The sequence below is a fragment of the Cryptotermes secundus genome, unplaced genomic scaffold, assembly GCF_002891405.2.
Source record: "Cryptotermes secundus unplaced genomic scaffold, Csec_1.0 scaffold10, whole genome shotgun sequence".
Classification (NCBI taxonomy): Eukaryota; Metazoa; Arthropoda; class Insecta; order Blattodea; family Kalotermitidae; genus Cryptotermes; species Cryptotermes secundus.
In genome coordinates this window covers 470,291-487,272 of record NW_019735554.1, presented here as the reverse complement: position 1 = coordinate 487,272, position 16,982 = coordinate 470,291, and the positions used below count along the sequence as shown (strand labels likewise).

The 16,982-nt window shown below is 45.2% G+C and overlaps 1 protein-coding gene across 1 annotated transcript in view; it reads right to left on the bottom strand.

Annotated features, from left to right (window-relative positions):
• Positions 1-16,982, bottom strand: part of LOC111869509 (visual system homeobox 2) — a 310,651-nt gene that overhangs the window by 6,633 nt on the left and 287,036 nt on the right. Inside the window, exon 5 of the mRNA XM_033753461.1 lies at positions 8,568-8,745. Within this exon, the coding sequence (XP_033609352.1) occupies positions 8,568-8,745 (178 nt within the window). The remainder of the gene's footprint in view (positions 1-8,567; positions 8,746-16,982) is intronic.

Below are 16,982 nucleotides of genomic sequence, written 5' to 3'. Positions count from 1 at the left end.
GGTCTCCTGTTCAATGAGTATCGAGGGCTCTTTCCTCGGGAATAAGGCGGCCGGGGCGTGAAACTGTCCATTCACCCTCCATCTAGTGCCGAGTTCAAGAATGGTGGAGCTACCATATAATTCTTCATGGCATGTACTTAGTTACTTAAGTGCAGGAACAAATTTTTCGACTGCTGTTTTGTGGGATGTGACGCCATGTGGATGTGGTATATAGGAATAGGTACCAACGTTTCAGAGCAATCTGCTACCTCCATTTTCACACCCGTCTCCAGCCTGGAGGTGGAGGCAGCTTGTGTCTCCAGAATGTTGGTAGATCGTTCTAGAAGGCATTAATTTTCCTCATTTTAGTCCTAGAGTCTTTTGTACGAGCGGTAGATAATCACTGATGTCAGAATCCCACATCTGACGAAACGAGAGCGTTGAATTATTATGTTTCAAGTTTCAATTATTTTATCTTATTTCCGGTTTCATCTGTGTATTTGTTTTCATCATGCAGTGCCCACCCTGCCTGCAGCGCGCACAGACCTGTGCTCAGTCTGTGCGCTCGGTCTGTGCAGGGGCTGCTTTCCACACGAGCAGTTCTTAATGCAAACATTATGAAATTCAGACACGAATTGTTTGAAACTGCTCTTGAAATCTCCTTCAGAAAACGTCACTTTTACCGAGCAAGCTGGCTTAGACGACGCTTCTTATTTTGTTTAGCAGGTGCTTGGTTCTAGTCCCGACGGAAAAACTAACTATTCTGGTAAGTAAAATGTAAAGCTATCCCTGTAACGGCGTGTAGGTCTGTAGGGTTGTGACGGTCAAGTCAGCCTTACGCGACAACCGCCCTTTACCTCAGGAAGACACGTGGTATTCATTTCTGTTAGAGGCTGAATCAACCGCATAGCCACAGTGGGACTGAAAGGATTAGGTCAATTGAAATGATCGAGTGACAATTTGGAATCGAACCCGCGACCTTCCGGCTTGTAGCATAATTCCCCAAACCAAATATCCTGAGGATTTTCTTGGTTCCCTCAGCCTCTCCAAATGAAAAGTAGGCAGTACCTGGAAACAGGCCACGAATGATTCCATCCACAGCCTTTCCAATACATTATTCAGTAATCGTACCATTTGACGCCGTACAGTCTGAGCTTCTGACAGCATCGACTAAATTAACCGCAAGTAAATGAACTCTTGATTCCCTTTCTGTACCTTTCTCTCTCTGCAGATCCCTTTACGACGCTGACAGTAGCTAATCTGTGTACCGTCGGAAAGGAACTGATTGAACTCGAAAGGGTTTTGGCAAAAGCAGTTATGTCCAAATCCGTGTGCTATCCCGGATCGCAGGGATTGAGGAAAATCATCTCAGTGTAGTGTAATGGGTGTGACGGCCGAGATTCGAACCGAAGACCTTCTGAAAGGGGCCTGGACCGTTGTCGCTACTTCGCCCCGCTCAGTGCTGATTTGGGAATATTTCAGGCTGCCGTGTTATGCCTGCTGCCTTATCAGAAGGCGGAGCTGAAGGATCGCAGGAAGCGGCTGGGGTGCCGTGTTACAAAGATAGCGGGGCAAGACATGGTCAATTACCCGTTTCTCTGGAAAGGGCGCAGAAAAGAACTGCCATTGTTAACGCTCATCGGAGGGCGCGCACCGCAAGGGAAGCGAACCAGGATGGCGACAAGACTAAATGTGAGGTGAGCACCTAACTCTCTTGCTACATCCAGCAAACCACGCTTTCGCAGATGAAGTGTTACTAGGCGTCATGGTTCGATTTGTGCTTCGCTTGACGAACTGGAATATAACGCCGTGTAGCCCATGAAAAGTCAACCGACGTTTCGGAAGAACATGTCCCCTATTTTCAGGGTCGAAGAATAATCCAAGCAAGAAACCAATGATAAAGTAGGTTGTAATCAGAAGACGGCACCCTTCTTAACCACCACTGAGAGAACTTCAAATCCCACAAGAACTGTAGTTAATTTATATGAAAAGTAGGCGGCTCGAACTGTTAGGGGTTTCATGGAGAAGCTGACAGGTTCCACACGATTCAGAGAAGGGGCACACTCAGAAACGGGAAAACTTTAACGAACAGGTAGATTTCAGACTAATTATATCGCATGACATCAGAGAAAACCGCGTGAGTCTTCTCAGAGATCTCGCGGAAGAGGAAAACAGGGACTGATCTCTCTCTTTCTCTGTATATACGAATATATATATATACTCACCCTTGAGTTGGGTGTTATAGGTATATATACCTATCCTTCCCATGTATCAGACGACTCGTTTAGTGACGGCCAATACTCAGAAGTGAACGATATATCTGCCCGTGACAAATGAATGTCTTCCTAATACAGTTAACTAACGACACTTCCCTGCGTAGTCAGTAGCAATATTCTGTGGTGTCGATAATGTAGGTTGTAGTACCGTTGCTTTGCAACGATCGCGAGAAGGAACGTGCGTTACTTGGTAACGGCCGGTAAACACGCCAGCGATATTCGGGTTGTCGTTAGGCAACCGCCCAAACAACATTGGAGGCGGTGATTTCTATTCGGTCCGTCCCGAGGCTATATAGGGAGGGCCCCAGGCTGGCTGAGTGAATCCAGTTGCGGGATATTCGCCGGAGAGTAACGACATGGGTGCGGGAAGCTGAAGAAATACCCACTGTTAGATGTCTTCGCTAGGGAACGGCTGTTGAAGGCATAGCAGTTTGGAAAAGGACTTAGCGAGTGCTGTGGTGATGTGTGAATTGTGGAGATTCACCGTAATTACTTGTATTTTCGATTGGCGTATACACGTGGTCAATAAATACAACATCCAATCCATATCCTGTCTGTGACAATATTGAGCAGTTGGTGTAATGGCAACTGACGGGGTCAGCCGATGTACCTACCCCAGTGACATTTCGCCCACCACAAATCTCACCTGCCTGGCCTGAGATCGAAGGAAGGCCAGCGCTGTGGGAAAGCCGACGACTAATTATCTGTGTTAGGGCTCGCAAACTCCTCCTGGAATTGATTCATTAGTAATTCTCAGATAATACGGGAAATGTAGCCGAAATAGTGAAGGTTACCTTAGGAACCCCATACACACACAGTTTGGCCTCCCGTCGGCCTGCACAGTTGAAGACTGAAAGGCAAAACTGATGTGTGTGGTGCGGCCGGCAGGGCCAATCGTTTGGATTGCTGGCCTGTGGGAAACCCGTCAGTTCTACCTGCAGGACGTAGCACGTGACAGGCGGAACGCACGTGTGTGACAATACCGGCAGGCCAATCGCTCAGTTGCTGCTGCTGTCTCGTGTTCTTCAGTACTGTTTCGCGTTGTGTGTCATTTCTTAAGAACGTGGCATTTTGAAACTTGCACCGAGATATTGTATTTTGTACTGTGGCGACATGGTCGAAGGACTTTTTACTGTAATTTATTGAGAATTTCGTGGTCATCCTTCTATTTGGACGGTCAAGAGCAAAGAATACTACAACCGTGAGATGAAAGAGAGTGCTTATTCAGCACTTACGGAAAAAAGTTAAAACAATAGATCCCAGGGGCACGCGGTAGCGTAGTTGGTTGAGGCACTATACTACAAGCCGAAAGGTCGCGGGTTCAAGTCCCGCTGAGGTCATTGGATTTTTTTTAACTTTACCTAATACTTCCAGTCGCACTAAGACCCTGGGTTCGACTCAGCCTCTAACAGAAATGAGTACCAGGAATTAATTAAATAATTTTCCTGGGGAGTAAAGCGCGGCCGACGCGTAAGGCCGACAACCTTACCGCCATCTTTGAGCCGATTGTCTAGATAAGGTGGGACCCTCAACGTCTCACAACCCTATGGGCCATCACAGCCTGTTAAAGGGATAGCTTTACTTTCCTTTTTACAATTGATCCCCCAGCTGACAAGGAAAGTGTGTTGAAAAAGATCAGCAATCAACGTAGCATTTTCAGAAAGGAACGGAAGAAAGTACTGATGGCTAAGAAATCTGGAATGAGTAGCGTAGACCTCTATTTCCCGAAATTGTTGTACTACACACAATACACACGCGATAGCTGCATATGAACAGTTCATCAATTGTAGACATGTTTCAACAACTAAACAAGACTGCACTGCACCCGGCAACATAGGCTTGAAGACTGTGATTGTGGCATGCAGCCTGCCGCTTTATCTGTCACAGTTTTGCCTGTAAGGTCGATCGGAAGGCGAAACTGTGTGTGTATGGGGGGCCTTAGACTGTGTTTCAGCAATATAGGCTTGAAGACTGTGACTGTGGCGTGTAGCCTGCTGGTTTATCTGCTCGTGTATGGGGAAGGAAAGCGTCAGGGAAAACTGAAAATTTTGCCTGTAAGGTCCCTTAGACCCCCCATACACACAGTTTGGCCTTTCGATCGACCTTACAGGCAAAACTGTGACAGTTTACCCCCTCCATTTCCTCCTCATACATGCGCAGATAAAGCGGCAGGCTTCATGAAACAATCACGGTCTTCCAGCCTATAATGTTGAGTCACACACGTCACGTGCTACGGTCCTGCAGGCAGAACTGACGGACTGACGGTTTTCCCATAGGCCAACAGTCCAAACGATTGGCCGGCCGGCCGCACCACACGTCAGTTTTGCCTTTCAGTCTTCAACTGTGCAGGCCGAACTGGAGGCCAAACTGTGTGTGTATGGGGGCCCTTAAACAAATTAACTTGACGAATCATGGAGAATGGCCGCGTGTGAAGTGAATTCCAGATCTGCAACTGAATTCGGTGATTGCACCGTATAGTAAGGTAGAACATCAAGCGGTTAGTCGCTGGCTTCCCAAACGCGGCGGCCCGGGTTCGATCCCGGGTCTAGTCAAATGGGATTTGTGGTGGACAAAATAGCGCTGGGGCAGGTTTTCTCAGAGAACTTCGGTTTTCCCTGCCAATCTTCATTCCACCAAATTCTTCATCATCATAATCACCTGGGGCAGGTACAATAGGCCAATCAGTGGCCGCCGTTGCGAGTGGACCCAGCTGGAGGGTAAAACATTCAAACAACAATAAGACGGAGGTGAGCAATTTATTTCGACAATAAGGCATCCCGTATTCTGATAAAATGCGAAACCACATCTGTACAAACAGAAAGCAATTCTCGGGCCGTCTTCCAAGAAATTTCCAGTGAACCGTATATATTCTATCTGTAGACTGTCCGACGTCATTTCCCCGCGTTCATCACTTTGCATAAAAGTGCAAGGAGGAGACCTGAGAAACTTTACTGCCGTGTTGGTGAGCATGTTAGCAATGAGGAGAGATGAAGCATTAGCCTATCTGCGAGCAGGCCGTTTGATAATTAGTTGCAAGGGGCAGACTGACTGAGGAATGTGAAATATACCGCGTCAGGCAGCAGTGTAAGATCTCGCAATGTTTGGAGTCTCTCTGGAACATTGCGCGGGATAAAGATATAAAACGATCGGCGATTAGCAGGGCAAAGATACAGGACTCCCCGTGTGGAGGCGGATTAGAATACCTCCACCGTAGCCCTGCGAGTCGTAGAAGGCGACGAAAAGGGAACCCAGTGCCTGGGGGTATAACGGAGCCACCGTGTTCCTGGTTGACATAAATACAGAGACATGGACTGCCAGGATGGAGGTTGGACTCAAGGCTGACGATCTTGCTCTGCAATAAAATTATTGTTGCGAAATCCAAAGAAGAGAAAAGTGCATAAAATCTGTCAGAATCGTATAAGGAAAGCTATGGCTAAGAAACGGCTGTTTTACCAAATGATGATGATGATGACCAGACACAGGACAGAATTAAACTCGGGAACTGAAAGGATACGGTAAAAGAATTGAGAGTAGAAGAAAATGGAAGGGTTTCCTGAAAAGATTTGTGGCATTGATAATTGCCACGCCTGCAGAAGGAAGCGTTGAACTGTCGGACTATTCCTTTCTTAAGGAAGGCCGATAGAGCAGTCTGCTGCCAAGCCGACAATTCTATTGGAACCGAGTATTCCGGGTTACCGTATAGCACGACGGTATTCTTTTGGTCGACAGGGAGTCTGGGCAAATAGAGTTAAAACCAAGTAATTTGAGTTAGACATTTTCGCCGCTATAGTTATCAAAGGTCCTGTATAGGCTGACCTTCCTAGGGCCCCAATTCCCTTGAGGGACGGACCTGAGTACAGGTTATGTAGCTGTCAAATTACGACCATTATTCTATTCTTAAATAAATTATATAAATAACATGTGAATACTGACTGGGTGGGAGTTCTGAACGCGTGCCATTGTGTACTCCTGTGAAGGTGCTACAGCGTTCGCAGTTGCTGTAAGCCGACTGGATGAAGAAACTGTGAAACTTCTCTTGCTCTTTGCTGACTGCGATATTGTAAGTTCCGCTAAAAAAAAAAAAGCTAAGATTCTTTTCTGTCATTTTTACTTGTATTTCCTTCCCAACGGATTTCTGTATTTCAGAGCTGCTTCTCGAAACATGTTTCGACAGTATATATTTAACTAAATTGTAAACGGCTCCCACCATTATAAAAAGTGAAGTTGTCCCTATGCTTGGCTAGTTAAGTACTACATCATGAAGACATATGGGGGTTCGGATGGCTCTACAGCCCTTGTGGACCTTGTCCGCTTTTTCAGCTTCTTAATCTATACACAGTCGGTAGGACTCCTTAGACGGGGGATCAGCCCGTCGCAAGGCCGCTACCTAGCACAAACACAGAATAAACGCACACAAACATCCATGCCTCGAGTGGGATACGAACCCATGACCGCAATGTTCAAGCGGGCGAAGACCGTTCGTGACTTAGACTGCGCGGCCACTGTAATCGGCGGAGTTGGTGTATAGTTACACGTTTTCTTGAGCTCAGCACTAGATGGAGATGAGTTATGGACTTCAAGCCCCGGCAGCTTTATCCCGGGAGAAAGAACCCATTGGATAGGAAGCTGGGTGGGCCCCAGAGCTGGTCTGGATGCTGTGAAGAAGAGAAAATTCTTGACCGTACTGGCACTCGAACTCCGACCATTCGGTCGTCCATCCGGTAGCCAGTCGCTATACCGAATGAGCTATTCTGGCTCCTTCCCATATTTTTATAATGTGAATATTGCAGCAATAGATACATATTTATCTTTGTGATAAACACACACTACATCGACGCTTGCAGAGCTTCAAGTACGTGATAGTGCATTTGGAAAGTGTGAGTACTCCGTCGGAGTACAGCACTTCGTTCCTCTCTTTATCCCTCTGCTAAGGAGTAAATTATCTTCTAATTTATGTCCAAAATGTTCGCCATTTTTCATGGTTTTCATAAGTTTAACTGAGCAGTGGCCATGCTGCCGAAGGGAACTACGGACTTTGACCTTGAAGATTGGAACCGTGGTTTGGAATCCTATTTGAGACAGTGAGGTAGAGTGTAGTTTTTGTGTGTCTGTGTTGTCCTGTATAGGTAGAGGCCTTGTGACGGGCCATTCCCTCACCCAAGGTTCCTAGCAAATGACTAGAAATTCAGTTCCAAAAGTCAGTTCAGAATTGAAACAGATCAGAGGGCCTGACCATAAACCCGAAGAACATGCATAAAGCGTTCGGCTGTCTGTTCTTTGATATTTACGTGAATAATAAGCACTGAGTGGGAACCGTCCTTTTCTGCCCACTAATTTCTCAGTACAAACAATTTCACGAAGGAGTTCTTTGTGATTATTCAAACTTCACGTTCGTGGTCTCTCGTGCTTATGCGAATCTTGTAACCGGATATTTGAAATGTGTTTTGTGCTTCGAGCCGTTCAAGGTACAATATTTCTGACTGACCATTTCTCTCAAAACTAAAAAAGTAGTAAAGGTATCCCTGTAACAGGCCGTGGAGGCCCGTAGGGTTGTGAGACGTCAAGGCTCCCATATTTTCTAGACAGTCGGCTCGCAGATGGCGGTGAGGTCGTCAGCCTTAAGCGCCGGCCGTCTCTTAACTACAGGGAGATTCCTGGTACTCGTTTCTGTTAGAGGCTGAGTCGACCCCTGGGCCATAGTGCTGCTGGGAGGATTAGATCAATTGAAAATCCAATGACATCAGGAATCGGACCCCGCGAACTTCTGATTTGTAGCATAATGCCTCAACATGAGGTTAATTTTTCTTGTTGAAATTTTGGTTTCCATATCCTATCGCCATTTATACAATGTAATATTTAAACCTTAATCGTATTTTGTTATGTGTTGGAGCGTATGAACTTCCATTAGCTTTTTAATACAAATTAAATTGTTAAATCACTGTTTGTTTACATATGTAGGCCTGACTGAGTTTATATATTTTGTTCTAGAGCAAAGATCTGAGAAAGTGAAAACTAACCGTTAGATGCAAGTGCTAAGTCGTGGTGCTTATCTTTCAGAGTGTGAAATTATTTTCTCTTGTGTTCTTTTCGATACATAAGAGCAATGAGCGGTCGTAACGGGAAAGAACGAAGATAATAATTCAGTGTGAAGACTGCAGTTTTCCTAGTACGTGCAAGTAGTTCGCCCGGTACGTCTTTACGTGCTGTATGTGCAGTGCCTTGCGTGCAACTTGTTGTCAAAGCTGTTTGCTAATACTCACTGCATTTGCCCCGCGCGCAAGAAACATATTCATGCTGTGGTTGTGTCCCTACCTAGGAGCCACGGAGCCACACACTCGTTGCTCTCTTTGGCACTCTTCAGGATGGTCTCGGGGAGTGGCAAGGAGTGGCGGACCATGGCACCATACAGCCCGTACTCCGCCATGATGGTACTTCGTCCCCAGCACTTCTCGGTTTTGCGCCATTTCGCCCGCCGGTTCTGGAACCAGACCTGCGCACAGAAGGAGAAACAGTTGTGTGGACAAGCGCAAAAAAGAATATAGGTGTACAGGTGTACATAAGTACCGAGATGTGAGGGCTAAGAGAAGGCGCGAAGGTAAAGCTCTACGCATTCTAGGTTTCGTAATAACAATATGCACCACTCTCTGTCCAAATGAACGCTTCTCAGCAGAGCCGCTCTGGGCGCAGCGGCCAAGAGAAGAACTACAGTCACTCTTCTAAGAATTGAAATAAAGTTTTTCGCGTCGGATAATCTTAGGAGAGTCAACGAATAAGGGCTTTTCGCTCCCTTTGTGTTATTCGTAATTTTCTTTATTCATTCGCGCATTCATTCATTCTGCATTGTGGGATGACAAATAGGACACGCACGTCGTTATAAGCATCCTGTCGCAAGTCGCTGCATAACGGCGAGCCATCGCACTGACTCACCCTGCCTGCGCCCCTGCCCGCAGGACAATAAAGACGGCTCAACATTATTAATACTGGCCGGGCTCTAAGCGATATAATTGACTTTCCACCCTCCCCTGCCCCGCCCTTGATGAGTGGAAGCTCTAATCTCTCCACCGGTTATACGCAGTACAGACGTGAAATGATTGCTTACCGCGCTTGTATCATCCACTTTCGGATATAAAGAGACGAATTAATTAACTCGATGGAGCACAGTCTCGAGAAGCTGATAGTCATCGAGCAGGTCACTTCTTATAGGTTCCGAAGGTGCATTATTGCGCTCAAAGCAGCACGCTACCTTATTCTACCCCAAGCCCATTGGCACAGGAAAATGTTCCAGAAATTCTCATATCTCCCACACCTGCTATATGTCCTGTCAATCTTACCCTCCTTGGCGTGATGCCTTAACAATTATTGGCAAAGAGTGTAAACTGCGAATCTCTTTTCCCATTGGAGTTCGTTCTCAGTGCCTATACTCTTCTGAAACGCGCTCAGTCTGCGGTGTTCTGCCCTTGGGCTCACGCACACGTATCATGTCACATGGAGGCACAGCCTGTATCTTTATCCCTGACATTTAAACCAACGTATGTCTCTTCAGCTATGACGTTAAAACTAGCGTTTGTCTGTTTAGCCATAATACTGCTACTTGTATGAGTGACTGTGGACGGGGTTTGGATTGGAGATTGATTTATTGACCACTTACAGATCGAACCTACAAGTAACTATAACACTATCGCTATTCTCCACACTTTACAGATCACTGCAGCACACGCTAAGCCTTCTCAGTCTGATTTCGATAGTCGTTTCCCGGTTACGGATCTTAATAATGGAGATTCTTCAGCCTCTGTGCTCACGTCGTTACTGTTCGGCGAATATTCCACAACTCTCATTGCTTCAACTGACTAACAGTAAAAAAACAAATTGTAAAGGTATCCCTGTAACAGGCCGTGGAGGCCCCTAGGGTTGTGAGATGTTAAGGTTCCCACATTTTCTAGACAGTCGCTCATAAATAGCGGTAAGGTTGTCAGTCCTACGAGCTGGTCGCCCTTTACCCCCAAGAATATTCCAAGAATATTCCTGATACTCATTTCTGTTAGAGGCTAAGTCGACCCCAGGGCCATAGTGCGGCTGGAAATATTAGGTAAAGTGAAAAGAATCCAATGACCTCATCGGGACTCGATCCCACGACCTTCCAGCTTTTAGCATAGTGCCTCAACCAACTACGCTACTGCGACTGATTAACAGTATTTACAGATTAATGTGAGCAGAGATATCGATAACAAATTGAGTTTATCTGGTTCTGCGCCTGCGTACATCTCTTACGTGTTGTCTTGGGTAGTGAGATACCGATTTCTGTTCTCTACATGTGTGAGGACACAGCGGAACTGAGGTGAGCTCTGAAGCGAGGAGCAGATCCACATCGAATTGTCCGGCTCACGAAGCTAAAAAATTTCTATCCATGATAATGAACGACCACGTGACATTATCTAGAGTAGGCGAAAGAGGGAAGGGGGCTCCAGTCAGGGTTGCCAACCATAACACCTCTGAATAAGGAAGCGGCTTTAATGTCTTTGGGTCTGGAACAGAATTTCAATTAACAGTTAACCTTCTGAAGCTCCGAGTTCGTCTAACTATTTGAGAATTCAGTTTATTCCTCACAGAAAACAAACTCCACCTCCGTCATAAAGACAAATCTGTTAATGCTTCTTATTCTAAGAATGAAATGTGTGAATACGTTGTGTGGGCGTAATGTAAATAATTCTTTAATATTACAGCAGGTGGTACATTGAGTAACCACCGTGCTTTAAAGTGTAAATTGTTTTATCGAGGTTTAATTGACGATTGTAACATACTCTTGTACTCTTACAACAGATAAGTCTGTACTGCCTGTGACAGGCTGGGAATGTAGCTAGAATAGGGAGAGTGGATTCATAGGTGCAGAACTTTTTGGGAGAAATATCTTTGCAACATGCACTGTGAAGATTGGGACGAAGATGGATAAGGTGAAGATAATATTGTCTCTATGCTTAATTAAGACCTATACAGTGAAGACCTATGGGAGATTGAGGGTATAATTGCATGCATTGTTAACCCCTGTACAAGATGGAGAAAATTTGTCAACTTCATGCTCCGGTCTTTTTACTCCCCGGTAGAAAGCCCCGTATACCAACTGGATGGGAGGCTGGACAGGCCCCAGAGCAAGTCAGGAATCGAAGTCACATACTCTGGTCATCCAGCCCGGACCTTGGTCAGCATACTTCCTGAGCTATATTCCATCTTGGAGGGAACACGGTTAATTGAAGAGATATTGCCGTTCAGGAATTGTTGACACGGGAACGATCATTACGTTCCACAGCTATAATTCTGGCCTAGACTAACCTTACACTGTTTCGTAGCAATCCGGGGTAGCAACGTGTCCGCGGTTGGTAACAAAACAAAGCGAAGTACACAAGGGGTTAGTGGCGGCCTGTCCCAGCAGCCAGACGGCCTTCTCTCTTATTGTTATTCTCTGGAGAGCACGTGCCTTGGAAACAGGTGGGGTGAGGAGATGCAAACTGTCATTTTTTTTAAGGCGACCAGATTGATCCACAGTAACGAGGCAATGTCTCCCCATTATTGGGCTTTAGTTAACATTTCATGATCTCACAGTGTGTACACAGAAGTGGCGTAATGACGCTAATGAATGCACTCGGGCTGCTGTGCGTAATGGGCGAAGGGGTGCCTCCCCCACACTGTGGTTTGCAGATGCGTTCATTTGTAACGTAATATCACACTTTTCAGTTTATTCTGCAACAACCAGAAAATTAGGCTGTCATCATATTCGGACCTTTCAAATTCGTCACTCTATAATTTTCCGTTCTGTACGTGGGAGATATCGGACACACATTATTGCCATTGTTATAAAACGAATTTAGCATCGACAGTAGACCGAAACTGGCGGTTTCTTATGCAGTGAACCCTCTCAAATCCGGTTACAGTTAATAAGAATGTGAGATAATCCGAATAGAAACATGAAAAATTAAAAACGCTCTTGACAGTTCAGTACGTGCTTTAAAAGACACGTATATTTAGGAAGGTAGATGAGTCACTTCTCTGTTCAAACAAAACTTGACCGTTTCTTCAAACTTGCATTATTACGTTCAAAAACAAGTATAACTTATGAGCCTTATATCGACGAAAAAATGTATTGTCTTTTTATAGGTTTTAAATAAAGGTTCTACAGTGATACTTGGTTATATACTTGTATTTTCATGAACACTGCTTATATCATTTGGGTGACGCATTAGCATAGTTGGTTGAGGCACTATGCTACAAGCTGGAAGGCCTCGGGTTCAAGCCCCGATGAGGCGGATTTTTATCAATTGACCTAATCCTTTCAGTCGCACTATGGCCCTGGGGTCGACTCAGCCTCTAACAGAAATAAGTACCAGGAATCTTCCTGAGGATAAAGGACGGTCGGCGCGTAAGGCTGACTTCACTGCCATCTGTGAGTCGATTGTCTAGACAGTGTGGGACTCTCAACTTCTCACAACCCTATGGGCCATTACGGCCTGTTACAGGAATACTTACATCATTAAATTTTCCATTTGTTTGTGTTCTAAAGTTTTTGTTTGTTTTAAGGCTATATTTCGCTCACTTATCGGGATTAGCGGGGATTTACTGTTACGTTAACTATAACGATCACACCCAAAAACAAGTTGACAGCAACATGTAGGCCTCGAGCCCTCAGCTCGACTCGTCCGATCCGCGCCAGACGTAAAACTCAGCTGTCGAAATGTCGACGATTTCAAAACCTAGAACTGTAATACTGTACTGTGAATCCATTGGTGTTCTCATATGATACACAAACGAATACTCTAAAAGTCAATATATCCCAATGCTATACAATTCCTATTTCTCTTACCACGTTTTCACAAGAACCAACATGTAAAATTTAGTTAATGTACAGTTCTGTCTCTTTTGATACAACGCCGCTCACTCCGTTGAAAGTCAACTGAGAGCAGAACTTGCTACTTGATTTCACACCGGTTTCTTGCTTGTCTTATCGTTCGACACTGAAGATGGAGGCGACATATTCTTCCGGAACCTCTGTTAACTTCAAAGGGCTACACGGCGTTATATCCCACATTATAAAACTTTTCATAACCACAGACTTGAGAACCTCAAATCGTACAGCCAATGCACTGTTTCGCGGCAAGCAATGATGAATGTACCAATTGCCTGAAGATGTCCTCCACAACCGAAAAATGGAGGAATTAATGAACAAATATATAACAAGCTGTACCTAAAAATAACGGAAAATTGTTCTGGAATTTGTTAACAGCAGAGACTTGTGATGATTCTTATTCCCGAGGAGCGGTTGCGTATATGAAGAGTATGGCTCTCTGGGTTCTAATTCAGAGAGAGGCCGACGTTTCGAAGGAATGTATCATCTCCATCTTCAATATCTAAGAGTAAGCCGAGAAAAAAATATGAGTATAGGCATCTAGCTGTGCTGGCTCTCTCCAAACCACACGGCGTCACAACCGAGAAGACTGCAGCAAGTACCTCACATACAGCAGCTGAATAATATTGCTAACATCAAATTTAATTTGAAGTTTGTGGGTCTAGTCATCACAGTACAAGCTCATGTGCTTGGCAATTTGTTTACCTACACCCTTGTCAGAAGATAATACGCAGGGATAAACTGTATTTGTAACAGTTTCTTTAGTTCACTCTCAAGACACTGGGAGAAAACCAACGCAGAAATCTGAACTGATGTCTTTAAAAGAATATGACGGTTTTAGTTTTTAAGACGAAAATAAAGAAGAGGTTAACAAAAGAGATGAAGGCGATGGATACGTATCCACACCACCTGCAAGTAGATTTAAATAACAAACATTAAATGCATTCGGGCCTATATCAAAAGCTACCTAGCAGTATCTTCTGTTTTAAGAACGAATGGGACAAGTGACTCAAAAACTGGACTTAGTTCACTTAATCTCCAGCGCATTAAACAAGAGTTATACTGACTCATTCACGAATATTCTTCTAATTTAACCCAATAAAATGGCCTGTTTAGACGGCGCGCGCATGTATCACATTTAGACGGGAGGCACGCGGCTGTATGCGGGATGACCTGCTCGGGGCGAAAGAATGTTGGCGGGGTGTCCCGGGGCGCGTGTCATCTTGCCTCCCGGGGGTCGCAAATTCACACGGGCTTTAATTGGCGCGCGATACCATCAGAAGGAGAGGGCTTTACCGGCCGCGGTGAACTTGGTGACTGCCTAACAGAACTCACTCGTGTATACTACAGCCAGTCCATTCTGCTTGTGTATCAGTTCTCCCAATTCTGCAAAGCGACCAAAGAGTAAGCCGCATACAAAATACGAGTATCCTGTTACGTATTTAGGGGTGTGATTATAGACGGGCTAAAGCGGCCTCCGTAGTCTAGGGGTAACGTTCCCACCTCATGACTCAAGGTAGGCGGGTGGAATTTTTAAGGGCGGAAAAATTCAGGGAACAAGTCCTCCGGGAGGGACTTTAAGCCGTGGGTTCCGTATTGTAGATTCACGGCACGTAAAAGATCCTCATGTCTCTAGGAGAGACCTCTGAGCAAAATTAGGCAAAAAGTTTCCATTGCCTCCGGTAGATGGGGAAGTTATCGGGTACCACTGCGAGAAGAGGGCCGACCTCGCTGGCAGAAAGGGGCGGATAGCGAGAATCAGTACCGGTAGGATATGGTGACAGTAGAAATTAAAGGGGACATACAATAGACCACTGGTCGCGGTGCATGGGGAAACCCACCCCCTCTAATACTGAATAACTGAATAGACTGGTGAATTTGATTTATTGACACAACTCGGAACTAGAAGTAATTACAGCGCTATTGCTGATATACGAGTACACACTGCACAAACCACTACCTCACGCTAGGTCTTCTAAGTATTCACTAGTCATATGCTGGTAACGGATTTTCACACAGTAATTATAACAGTCTGACTATAACTACAGCACGCATAGTCCTCTTTTCACAGCCTCACTCTAGCAACTAACTCTCTTCTTCTCAGCCGGACTTTCAGCTACTAACTGAACAAGATCGCCACCTTTCCTCAGACTCCCTTGCAGAGCTCAGCCTCAACTAATTGGATTGCCCTAGTTGTCTTCTTTCTAACAACTTTGGACGGACCGCATATAAAAGACCGTTTCTAACAATTATTCTATTGTTTTAGATGAGTGTTTACAGATCAGTTGCCTAGAAACGGGTTGCATAACGTTGTTATATTATTGCACGCAATTTTGCGGGCGTTACCTAGCAACGGCCGCTGATTAAGAGTGTCACCGTTTAACAACGGGTCTATGCGTAGTACGACGGAAAGAGGTCGCTGTCGTAGTGCGATGATACGGGAACTCGTAGCGTTCTTTCCTGCACACATGCTGATGTGTTCCCTTTTAGCCAGTAGTACTGAATTTAAGTGGCGCTTAATTGTACAAAATTTCGTAAAATTTGAGGTATTTTTATTGCTAGTGCCTTGCACTGCGGTCACTTCTGGCCTATTGTACCAGCCCCAGATGATAGGCGAGGGTGATTGTGGAGCAGTTGATGGAATGAAGATTAGCAAGGGAAACCGAAGTACTTGGAGAAAAACTGCCCCAGCGCCACTTTGTCCACCACAAATCCCACTTGACCAGACCCAGGATCGAAGCCGGGCCGCACAATTTGAGATAAGTTATGTATTTAAATACGGTATGCTCAGAACGAAGGCCGAACCATAGTTCAAGCGGTTAGTCGCTGGATTTCCACCGCGGCGGCCCGGGTTCGATGCTGGGTCTGGTCAAGTGGGATTTATGGTGGTCAAAGTGGCGCTGGGGCAGTTTTTCTCCAAGTACTTCGGTTTCCCCTGCTAGTCTTCATTCCACCGATTGCTCCACAATCACCCTCACCTATCATCTGGAGCTGGTAAAATAGGCCAGAAGTGGCCGCAGTACAAGGGACTTAGTCCCAACCCACTAGCAATAAAAAAACGCTCAGAACGTCACTCTGCTTATATAGCATTCACCCACACGTCCTACATATACAGTCACCGACACGTCCTACATACACAGTGTGTCCAGGTTCTGTTAGGACTGTTTTAATTAAAAATACAAGACGTGAATTATTTTCAAAATTTCACTCTTTTTATTCAAAATAGTCTCCTTCTGAATCAATACATAGCTGGAATCGATTGAAAAGTTTTCAAAATCAGTCACTATACTCCTTTTCGGTATCGCATTTAAAACTGCGGTAGATTCCCTTTGGATATTTTGGGTGGTGTCGTGACGGTCTCCTTTCATTGCCAACTTACTTTTGGGAGCAACCAGAAATCTGCTGGAGCCAAATCTGGCGAATACGGAGGATGATCAAGGAATGTGATCCCTTTTCTGGCCCCCCCCCCCAAAAAAGCGCACGATCTTCGATTTGTGGGGTGGGGTATTGTCGTAGAGGAGCGACCAGGAACCTGGCTCTCGATATTCAGGTCGAATTCGAAGAATCATCGCCCACAAACGTTCGAGGACTCCGATATAATAATTAGAATTCACTGTTTGACCCTCTGGCAGAAATTCCTTGTGAATTATTCCTTTTGAATCGAAGAAAACGGTTAGCAATGTCTTTACTCGACTCTTTTGCATGCGCACTTTCTTTGGTTTCAGCTTCTTTGGGTTCAACTACGCTGCCCTCTGCCGCTGTGTGAGGGGCTCATATTGAAAACACCATGTCTCGTCACCAGTAACAATCGATTTTGTAAATTTTGTATCACTTTG